This window comes from Rhodnius prolixus, unplaced genomic scaffold, assembly GCF_049639745.1.
Source record: "Rhodnius prolixus isolate KJV_2025 unplaced genomic scaffold, Rpr scaffold_6, whole genome shotgun sequence".
In the NCBI taxonomy this organism is placed as follows: Eukaryota; Metazoa; Arthropoda; class Insecta; order Hemiptera; family Reduviidae; genus Rhodnius; species Rhodnius prolixus.
Genome location: NW_027411634.1, coordinates 7,899,748 through 7,911,814, shown reverse-complemented (window position 1 = coordinate 7,911,814; position 12,067 = coordinate 7,899,748). Strand labels below are relative to the sequence as shown.

At 30.7% G+C, this 12,067-nt stretch overlaps 1 protein-coding gene across 2 annotated transcripts; it reads left to right on the top strand.

Annotated features, from left to right (window-relative positions):
- Positions 1-11,562, top strand: Letm1 (Leucine zipper and EF-hand containing transmembrane protein 1). Of its 2 annotated transcripts, XM_074142505.1 has the most exons (15): positions 1-306; positions 703-1,139; positions 1,237-1,380; positions 1,457-1,594; positions 2,445-2,648; positions 3,008-3,184; positions 4,421-4,648; positions 4,804-4,947; positions 6,001-6,075; positions 6,497-6,625; positions 7,518-7,765; positions 8,004-8,154; positions 8,648-8,950; positions 9,297-9,344; positions 10,628-11,562. In XM_074142505.1, the coding sequence occupies exons 1-15, from the start codon at positions 246-248 to the stop codon at positions 10,769-10,771; spliced, it is 2,631 nt and encodes an 876-aa protein (XP_073998606.1). In that variant the 5' UTR covers positions 1-245; the 3' UTR covers positions 10,772-11,562. The 2 variants fall into 2 exon arrangements, with proteins under 2 accessions (XP_073998606.1, XP_073998607.1); XM_074142506.1 differs by lacking the exon at positions 6,001-6,075.
- Positions 11,563-12,067: the final 505 nt, after the last annotated feature.

Here is a 12,067-nt window from a genome sequence, read left to right as displayed (position 1 = left end):
CTTACTGTGGTGCTATATTTACTGTTTTGTTTAGTAGTTATCATATGGTTTGTTTACAAAAACAGTTACTAAATTCCAAAAAATTGTGTGCTTTTTCTATAATTTTCCAAATTTTAAAATTTGTTTAAAACGTTTATCAACGCAATGTAAGGTTGCCTTATCACATCAAGTAAGCATTGGGGTAAAATCCGCTGTTCTTCTAATGGCGAATAGACTAGGTCAAAGTGTGTGACGAAGATTACATCATGTATTCTTTATTAAAAAGTAATAATTCGTTAGTGATCAAAACAAAATATATAGTTGATGGTAAGTAAGTACATCTATTTATAGCTTTTCTTATGTCCAGCTGCCTTTAAAAATAATTCTTTTAATTTCTCCACCAGAAAATTACTTTTCTATAATTTAGTGTTGAGTAATTTACTGTATGTAATTTATTGTAATAACAGAATTGTTGTTACAAAAAAAGTTATTCTTGTTGATTTTATGCCCGTTTACCGGGAACTTAAATGAGATAAACACCAATCATGTGATTTTCGTTCAGTCAAATTAGGCACCGATCGGGTTGATTTCTTAAAAGCAATTACGCTTAGCTAGAATGTAACCTTGGATTTTTTAAAAGCAATTACGCTTAGCTAAAATATAACTTTGGGTATAAATTTTTTTGTCACTAATGTTTAATTTTTGTTATTCTTCTGTTTTTAGGAGAAACATTTTGCAGAACGTTTCAGAAATTTTACTCCCAATGTTCTCCAGCGAGTACAAGCATTCCTGCTGGATTGGTTGTGTCCCATTACTGTGAAAATGCTCGGCAATTGAATAAAAAAACATATCAGTCTTTCATAAACGGAAACAGCAATTATGTTGTGAGGCATTTTCAAAATAGCGCTGTGAATTTGTACGCTATTGAACCTGGTAAGGCTTCATCAAAAGTAGAAGAGACTGTTACTGTTCTTAAAGAGAAAGCGCTTGAACGGAAAAAAGCCAAAAAACCACGGAGGAGCATAAAACAAGCAATTATAGATGAATGTATTCATTATTACCATGGGTTCAGATTGTTATTTATTGATATTAATGTTTCCACGAAATTAGTTTGGAAAGTACTTAAAGGGTATTCACTGACCAGAAGAGAACATAAATTGGTAAGATAACAGTATTAGGTCACTGGAAAACGAATGAATGTTAAATATTATTTAAATAAACATTTAATTTAACGTTTAATTTTGTTCTTTGTTTCAGTTAGTGCGCACAGTTGGGGACCTGTTCAGATTAGTACCCTTTTCAGTATTTATTATTGTTCCTTTTTTGGAATTCACCCTACCATTTTTTATCAAATTTTTCCCAGGAATGTTACCATCAACATTTGAAACCGCAACAGAAAAAGTAATTAATATTTTGCATTTAGTGCAGTTACGTACAGTTGTTTTCGAAAATTCTATTTATTGAACCTTTGAAACAGGAAGACAAATTAAAACGGTCCTTAAAAGTTAAACTAGAAATGGCTAAATTTCTTCAGAGAACATTGGATGATATGGCAGTAACTGGTAAAGGTCATTCATCTGAAGCAGCAAAAGAATTTGCACAATTCTTCGAAAAAGTGAGTTTTTATCTACCTTAAGAGCTAGTAGTGTATTTAGAGGAGCTGCTTTCATTTGATTAATTTTTGTGTACTTTTTATTGATAATTTAGTTTTAAAAAAAAGAAAAAAAAAATAGTTGAGATAATATAGTGATGTAAACTCGTTTCATAAATTAGTTATGAACACACTTATGTTTGGGATAGAAGCCAAGTAAGAATACGGCGGTTAGGTAACCAGGATATATATAAGGTTATATTTAAATGTTACTCAAACATTCAATTTCTATATTTAAAAATCTTCGTTATTTGCCATCATTGAGCCAGCATTTTCAATCGTTAACTAAATCAGTTTTTAGGTGAAAGAGTTGAAGTTTAAAACATCCGAACTTTTATTAACAAGCACTTTGTGGTTATCTGCTCTCTCAAGAGAAAATATAAAGTTACTAGCTCAAAAAACAAAAAGAAAAATTTACTTTCGTGAGGAAATGAGTGCGACCAGATTAGTTTCATTAATTGTTTTGTATCACTCGGGAAATTAGTATTGTATAAATAGGGTATCCCTAGAAATGTAAATAATTTATTATTACCTTTCCAGTTCTTCACAGAACTATTGATGGTATTTTTTCTTCTAATCCTGAACAAGTAGACCTGAGACATAGTCATCTTTGATTGGTGATTAATTTCAAATTGGCAATCAATTTTTTCGAGGCAAATTGTCAGAATAGTTATCATTCAGTTATGTTTCTCTAGCTACTCTAGCAGTTGTTTCCCGTGGACATCCTCTTTTTTATGTCCAAAAATCTTTTTATAATTTTTTTTTCTGGGTAGTACTTTTTTGTTTTATTATTATTATAATATTTTTTTTGTAGGTTCGAACATCGGGTCATATGACAACTTCCGATGAGATAATGAAATTTTCGAAATTGTTCGAAGATGAAATCACTTTAGATTCCCTACCTCGTCCTCAGCTGATGGCCTTATGTAGGGTACTTGAGATGAATCCAATTGGTACTACGAATTTTTTGAGATTTCAATTAAGATTAAAACTTAGGAGTCTAGCTGCAGACGATATGGTCAGTACATTGAAAAATAAATGTTTTACCGTTAAAAAGAAGTAACAATATGTTAACTAAGAATATCTTTATAAGTGCTACGTTAAATATCAACATATCCAATTAGTGAAAATAATTTATCTTATAAAAATGAGAAACTGCTAATAAGCAGTAATAACATTGTAAAAATGTAAGAACATTCTTCTTGTTAAAATAGAAAAACATGCTATTTTTGTTTTATAAAGAAATAGTCTCCTAGTCACTAAACGCTTTTCAAACCAATGCTTTTAACAATTTATCAAAATTTAGTGCAAATATAGAAATTACCTCTTGCATTCATTGGCCTGAGATTAATTTTTTGTTTATTTATTTATGTTTAGATGATCCATTTAGAAGGAGTAGATTCTTTAAGTCAAAGTGAACTTCAGGCTGCTTGTAGAGCGCGTGGTATGCGAGCTTTAGGTGTATCAGAAGAACGGTTAAAAGCACAACTTAATCAGTGGTTGGACTTGTCACTTGTTAAGAAAGTTCCTCCATCGTTACTACTACTTTCACAGGTATTTGTTTTTAAAGATTCATTAAATTTTTTGATTAATTTGCTAATCGATAACTTTTTTGCTTTATTAAACGTTTATTCTCAGCACAAGTGGGAACAGAGGAAGTGATGGAACAGTGATTACTTTTCACAATCTTTCAGTTTAACTTTTTTGGCTCTATTAACAATTTAAAAATTAGTGACTCCATTCCCCCACCCCAAATAACAATCTAGTGGATCCGATGTATCCATGTGCCCCCTTCTTACTGACTTATTTAAAACAAGGATATGATTGAAATTATATATTGAAGTAAATAACAATCTTAGATTAATAAAATAGATGGGAATCAAATGCGATGAGAGATCATGAACTAAACGGTTTACGAGTGGAGGACATTCTAGAATGGCATGATTGGCCGCAGATATTTTTTCGGCAAGAAGTTTATGCTAACACTCTTTGGGTCACTAAATAATTGGGTATAATTTTGGATCACTAAAGTTTTTAGAATTTACGATTATTAGGCATAATGGACAAATGTTTTAAAAATTATCTTCGGCTCGTTACCTAGCCTAGTCTTAATTTCCTGTTAAGACTGACTATGCTCAACTATATAAAGGCCGATCAAAATAAATTATAATGAAGATAAGTGTTCGATCGTAAAGGTAGTTGACTTCAATATTTAAACATATTCACTTTTATGGAACCATTTTGGAAGAAAACTTAAAACAATAAAGTGAAGAGGAACTTCCACTCAGCCGATTTTATGCGCGTTTAAAATTTTGGTTGCGTATAATTCTTATCAATTTTTCTTTGGTGATAAGTTACCTGAATCACACTAAATGGCACTAGAAGTAAGCCTAACCACCTCCTTCGCCAAGAAGTACCATTAACTTTTCCCGGTTAAATGTTTCAAATTAAAGTTGTGTACTAAACGCAACACGTGTACCTAGTTCAAGAAAATCTTAGATACCTGAAAATCAATTAAAATGCATTCTTTTATTCTTAACTTCGATTCAAAAATAATTTTCGTTTAAAATTAAATATTTTGAATTCACCATCTAATTTGAACGTACAGCAATGGTTATACACTCCAGGTGAGAGAAAGACCATTTAGTAGACGGTACTTAGGAGACTTCCGAACAGTATTTCCTGTAAAAAGTCCATTTCTATCCGATTGCGATACTTTTACTTAAGATAAAAATAGGCAAGAACACACTTTGGATGCGGAGATTTCAAAAATTTGTTTTGATTTCTCAGGCGTTCATGTTACCTGAAACGACACCTACAGAAGAGAAATTAGCTGCAACTATCCAGGCACTTCCAGACGCTGTGGGCACCGCTACGAAGGCTGTGATCGGTGAAAGAGAAGGTAAAGTGGATTATAAGACGAAGATAGAGATTATTAAAGAAGAAGTGGCAATGATTAAAGAGGAAAGAATGGAAGAACGTGAAGAACAAGCCAAATTGAAAGAACTTCAAGCAAAGGTTATTATTTAGAAATGTCTAGGTTTGTTTTTAGATTACTATGATCATTTTGGTATTAAGTCAACTTTTAACGCCCCACTTTTTTTTTTTTTAATAAAATATATTGTTTAAACTATTAATACTTTTATTATAGTCAAATAATTTAAACAATTTAGGAAGCTCAGAAGAGAGCGGAAGAAGAAGCTTTAGTTGACACGGCTCCAACTCTGATGGATAAAGCGAAAACACTTGATCCTGCATTCCGAGCTGCAGTTGAAGAAATGAAACACACTGCTGCACCAGAAAAATTAGCTACTGACGTAAGTAAATGCTTACTGAATAAAAAATTAAAGGAAGTCCTACTATACTCTCTAGATATAGAAGATATATTAACCCTTTACTGCATAGCGTAGCGTTTGGCTAAATCATTCTTCTCCTTGAATTATTTTTTATGGGAATAGCCAATAAATTGCTTTTTGTATTTAATTTTTTTTAATTTTGGAGTAGAAATTGTCTGCTGTGCAATTAATTGGATTAATAGTAGCTTTTAAAAACTTGAACTTACTTTATTTCAAAAATTATAGATTCCACTTCTATTTAGTAACAAATGCATGGATAGCTAGCTGACACTTTGAAAGAAATGAGAGAATACATTATGTAGCCAAACTGCTACATATAAAAAAATATGTTTCAACAAACTTGAAATAATCATTAGATTTTTATTTTATTTTTTTATACCATTTCTGTAGTGAAGTATATAATATGAGAGTAGGTTCAGAATTTTCTTGAAACAAGACAAAAAATTCATGCAGTGGTAGGTTATGTGCGAAAAGAAACGATTAGAATAGGTAAACTAACATTTATATGAATTAAAATACACCAAACCAAAATAGAGAAGCAGCCTCTTCTAAGTTCTGTACACCATTGCTCAAGTGCAGTTGCTTTCTTCTCTTATTAATCTTCTTATTTCAATGATATTTTTTATAAATATTTTCCTAAAACATTAATTTTTGTGTATTTCAATTTTTGTATGTGTTAAAATAAGCTAAAAACTGAAATAATCATAAATAATGAAACAGTCTTCAGCGAGAAGTGAGAAGTTTTGGAACACTCTAGAGAATAAGGATAAAATAAGAAAGTGTGAATTTTGGAATGAACTTTTTTTAAAGCAAATAAGTAAATGTTAACAAAAATGGTGTAGGAAAATAATTTTCACATTTTCATAAATTTCGTTTGTAGAACACATAAACTGTGAGCACACAGTGATTGTTCGGAAATCAAAAGTCAATGGGAAAAGTTTTTTATAGCTTTTTTATTTGTTATTTTATTTTTTAACAGTACAGACTTTTTCCGTAATTTTCCATAAATTTCAGGTTGATAAAAATGTGCATTCTGACATTGAAGGGAAAAAACTTGAACGACAAGCCGAGAAACAGCCTTGTTCAGTAGTAAGTAACACAAAAAAAAAAAAAATATGGCGGTTTATAAGAGCATACCGGTAATAAAGCAAAATGTAAAACAAATAACTCCCTTTTTACCGCACATTATAAGTTACATGATAAGACTTCGTAAAGTTTTTGTATGCAAAATCTGAATTATGCAAATTGCATTGCTAGACACAGTCCTCTCTAAGTCTCTATGGAACTTGACAGCCAAACAAGGGAAATCAATTTTTCATTTGAAAATGATCTACCTAACATATATGTATAAATTATGAATTTGTATATTTAATATATAAACATTACTTAATTAATTAATGGACAATAATTAATTAAGTAATGTATATATATATAGTAATTATACAACAATTTGTATAATTGTATCAGAAGTTTTTAAAAAAGGCCTATTTGAACTTTTTTCTTTAACTAGGAGGTGACAACTAAGGACATAGAAGCTTTAGAAAGTGCATTGGACAACCTGGGTAAATGCCAGAAGAAATTAATTGTGGAGAAGGAAGAGTTACAAGAACTTAGAGAAGAGATGAAGGAATATCAAGAGGTAAATATCGGATTGCAGATTTATAATTAGATTGTGTAAGCCTATTTCAACTTTTTTAAGTTGAATAATTTTTATTGATTGATTTTAAGAATTTTTACTATTAGATTTAACTTTATCGACAAAGTTCAGCGATTGGTTTTTATGATGAAAAGAAATAAGAAAGACTTATTACTTAGTTACTTTTTCTAGAAAGTGTATACTTACCTTAAGGAAGTTTACAAGAAAGTAATACAGGGTATTTTTTTATGCGAGATTTACATCCTGCTATCGATTTGTTATTTAAGGGAGTTTTATTGAATCTTTCTCCCTTTAAAATTTTTAAAATCAACATTAAGAACCATCCTAGTTCCAAAACCAATTTATGGGTAAAAAAAAGTTAAAACAGATATCTTCCAAGCTGAACCTCAGTGAATTCCTACATCCATTAGAAGAATAGTTAACACAAAAAATCTGGTGAGCACACTAACAGCTTTCACTTACTGCTATTCTCTACTTTCTAATTTACCTATTTTCTTCAGACTCCGAACAGTTGAGACACAATAAATCCTTAACAAAATTAAAAAGTTTAAAAAACCGTACATTACTCTAAAAGAAACTTTACAGAGAAACCAATCTAAACCCTCCCCAAAAATTGCCTTAAAACAAATTTTTTTAAATGAACAAAAGAGTTACTTTTGGTTGATAAATTTTCTTCAAAACCGCTTTTAGCATCACTTTTAATCCTCCTTAAAAAATAAATATGTATATTCAGTCATAATTAACACCATGCTAATTAATATAAGTTGGTTAACTAATGAGTATCCTCTGCATATCCAGAATATTACAAAAAAAGTTTTGTACTCGCTTCGGTGGTACATATACCTCAGATAGTTATTGTTCAAATTGTTTGCAGGATGTTGCTGACTTACAGAAATTAATGATGGAAGTTGGCAAAGAGATGAATGTTAAAGAAACCAAAGCCGCTCAAAGATTATTTAAGAAAGTTAATAATATGATTAGCAAAATAGATACGGTACTCCATGAAGTGGAAAAGAAAGAGGCAGGAATTGTTGAAGATAAAAAATTAGAGGATGAATCTGGTGCTAAAGCGCCAATATCTGGGGAAAAAACAGCCGAACCTGCAGCTGCTTCCAAAACCGGGTGTGTTTTCACAATTTTTCTAGGTGTTTATAACAATAATCAGCTTATTATTTTTGTTTCGGTTTTCTGCCATTTATTATTGCACAAATTATTTAAGGCTGCTATGTGATGCAGTTGGAGTTACTTACTAATTTTAATGGTTTTCTTGTAGTTAGTACTCTTTAGAAACTAAATTTAAGCATTTTTCCACAAACGGAATCTTTGTGATGCCACCTTAATAACTTACCGTATATTTCAGAGATGAGAAATTACGTATTGATGACTTGATTTCAACAATTCGAAAACTACATAGCAAAGAAGATACTTCTAGATTAGAAAGAATCAAAGAGATTCTTTCTAAAATGGATGCTGATCGAGATGGATCTGTTAGAGTGGACGTTGTTCTAAAAGTAAATATACAATTGATTTCATATTATCCAAATCCATTGAAAAAAGATGCCCTTTCGAGAAAATTTTGAAAAAATATTTAAAAAATATAACGTAATATAACGTAGGCTCTTTGCCGCAAGAGTATTTCTTTTCTCTTTTTTTTATGTAATTTATTTTCGTTTTTAAAATACTACAAAGAGAGTAGACAATGACTTTTTATTTTTAAATAAGGGAAAGCAGCATCTTTGTCTTTGTTTTCAGTAGCTTTTCTTATTTTTAATGTTTTTAAAAATTAAAGTAGTAAATTTTACGCCCAAAAATTCATTAGGTTCCTGTGTTAAGTAATTAATAAGGTGGAAGCGAAATCAAATTGTACCTCTTTCTAAATAACTTTAGATTTCGCAGTTACTTTAAAACCATGGGACAGGGAACAGATCTTATTAAATAAAAAGTATAAAATTTAAATATAATTTAAAATATTCTTTTATATATATATATCTTGTTGCGTTTTAGATGTTAGATCTCGTTGGCCATGAAAATGTGAAACTTTCAAAAAAACAAGTAGATGAATTGATATCTCTAATAGACAAAGAAGAAGTGCTTGTACAAGAATGTGAAAGGAAAAAAGAGGATGAAAAGAAAGCAGCCGCTGCTGCAGAAGGTGCTTGCGTGGTCGAAAGTGTTCCTACAAACAAAACTGAATTGCATGAAAAATATTCATCATCACCAACAGAGAGAGGTTCTGCGAAATTAGGCGATTGCCCTAAACAGGGCGGAGTTGCACCAGTTGTTACTACATCATCTAATAAAACAACAGTTAGTACTACTTTACCTTCAATTTTTATTTTTTACATTTCTTAACTACTCAAAAGGACGCTCTGCCGGTGTCATAGTGGGAAGGGTGAGTGATAAAATGGTAATCACAGAATAAAAGGGAACGAAAAGGTTTCATTAAGTGATTTGATATAAGCCTTCCACCTTAAATAGCTTATTTTCAACCTTTTTGTGACGTTTAAAACTTAAGGCTAATTTAAAAAAACATGAATACTAAATCTTAGATTTTTTCTCGACTGTAAAAAGATGTAAGATCAAAATAATTTATTAGTAATTGAAATTTTTGATGCTATATTTAATCTATCGTTATTCTCTTTTTTTTCTTTAGATCGAATCAGCAAAAAAGCAGAAAACAATCGACGGGCAGAGTAATCTGGTGAGATTTCTATCATTTATTTTTATTTGCTTCAAAAAAACTGTTGCTTCTTTTGCTATATAAATTGCACGTAAAAACCTCCCAGAAGAATTTAGAGTTACAGGCATGTTTATGGTATCCAAATTAAGAAACAAAAAATAAATAATCACTTTATCACTACAGTTGGAGGTTTTTACCATCCTCGCTTAAATTAGATGTCAATGCCGAGAGGAATCACATGTGTTACATTACTATTAAATTTTGTTTAACAACTAAACTTTCGCGGATAATCATATCTCCTTCTTACTGCACGCTCATGACCACAGCTCCAACTTGCCTCTAAGTTGACAACATAGAAGAAGTTTTTGGTACGAATGTTGAAAAATTCCAAACAAATGCAGTGCATTTACATTCAATAAAATAAGCAGTCTTTACTTTAAATTTTGTGAGATAGCAGAGCATTGAACTTCCGTACGCCAACATTTATCAAAATCAAGCGTTTTACTCAAGTTAATAACCGACTTTGAAAGGGGAGGGTTGTTATGTATAAAAAAAAGGTTTATTCATTCATCCATGATATCGTACATTATTGTGGTGGTACTATTTTTCTTAAGAAATCATCCTTGGAAAGTTATTAGAGATCATCGTCACTGATTAATTAGATAATGTTCTTTTTCAGCTAATAATCAGTAAATTGATATAAAGAACTGTAGAAAGAGGTTGTCCTTGCTAACATTCTATTTTCTCTACACTCCCAGAACAATTCGAAGTCCGTAGCTAACACGACTTCATATGGCATACGGACTCCAGTGGTGCTAGATTCATCTTTAATGGATGTGTTGCTCCTTGAAGTCATTGTATCTTTCACCCTTTTTCAGTATTGGGTTTCGAAGGCTGAAGTTTATAACTTCACCCAGAGCAGATTCAATACTCATCGGTAAATCGACGAGATCTTAAGAGCATTTGACAGACAGCTTTGTTTGACGATTTTAAATGTCTTCCTCCTAGAACTGGTTCAAATTTTGCCTAGGTATGCTAGTTCTCCTGATTAAAACCCAACAGAACGTAGTTGGATAGGATTGGTCGGTGACTAGGACTTCAGCATATCCAATCAACTGCTTTTCTCCTAGAGTAACTTTCTAACCACCTTCTGTAAAAGTAATTTTCTGAGGTCCCAGGTCCCAGCAAGATTAAACATGATTTAATTTATTCAAGAAAGTAAGGTAGAAACATAGTTGATGTTTACTTTAAAGAAAAAATAAAAAAGGCTATTTAACCTAATTCTTTTTTTGTTATTTCTTCAGGATGAAACTGAGAAAAAACAGAGAATGGATGCCATATCTACAATAACTGTAGCAAGCGTGAAATCTCCACCAAAATCAAGTAATTCTCATCAGTCGATCGCTGAGCCAACACCTGGCAGTCGGTCGCCAAAAAATTTACGATAGCACACAGAAAAGTAAAAAGAAATGGACCATCCTTCACCTGTACAAATATAACAATAACCTCGTAGTTAATAATGATTTCGCAAATAGCGCAACGCATAATTTTGTTTCTTGTTTTTTCTTTTTTGTAAATTTTATTTTAGATATTTTGTTATAATTCCTATTGTTTTAACCTTTCAAAACTTAAAAAGTGATATTGAAACATTAAATGTTTATTAGATTTCAAAAAATTAAAATAAAAGAATCTAGAATCACATTTTATAGACTATGTATTGGAGAAGCGCTAATACTTTAATTTTTGAAGTTTGTTATAAACGATTCTTGTCCTCTTTATTTATTGTACAAAATATAATTTCTTTTTATTTATTTATTTTTATTTATTCCTATTTATTTTATGGATAAAATCTTATTGTGATATAATAGTGAGTTTAAAAAAAAGAAAAGTTACAGTTTATAAAAATGTTTCCCTTTTATTTAAAAACAAAAAAAAATTAGATGGAAACATATATATATATATATATATCGTAAATTTATTTTTTATTCATTCAATAGGATAGGTTTCCCAGATTCTTGGAACTTACGGTAATGAACCACATTAAGTATGGAATTAAAATAATTTTCTGGCTTAATTGATCATTGTTAAATTGTAAAGAATGAATGAAAAGTGAAGAGAAATATCTTGTACAGACAATACTCTCTGTATAAAAATTTTAAAATGTATCGCTACAATTTAATTTTGGCATTTATAATCTGAATTTATTTTATATTTTATATAAAGAAATTTTCTTATCCAAGTGTGAATTTAATGATCCTTTCTAGTTTAAAAATTGTATTTAAGTAATGAAAGAGCAAATCATTTTAATTTTTGCAGCGCATTCGATATTGAAAGTTTTGGGATCCCAAAAAACTAATCTTTCTCTCCCCCCGCATGTGGGAGGAAAACCAATGTTTTTTCATTTTTCTTTAGTTGTCTCTAAAACTACTGAATAAGTGCGGCCTGTTTAATATGAAAATATGCAATAATCTATATATTATTTGGGCTATTTGATAGAACTGCTGTCGTCAGATTACTATTTTGAGCGCCTAAAAGCTACCTCATACTATTTCAATCAGCCCGTCCCATGGTGTAGAAAATTGCGCCTTGTAATGCAGAAGATTCAAGCTGTCGTAAACCATTCCTTCGAATAGCTATTCTCGCTTTAGCTTCCTGATATTTCCTGGAATTTGTCGTTCTTACTGGTCAATGCCAACAGGTGCATGTGATGTCTGCATGTCTAAGGAGAGTTTGTGAGAATGTTC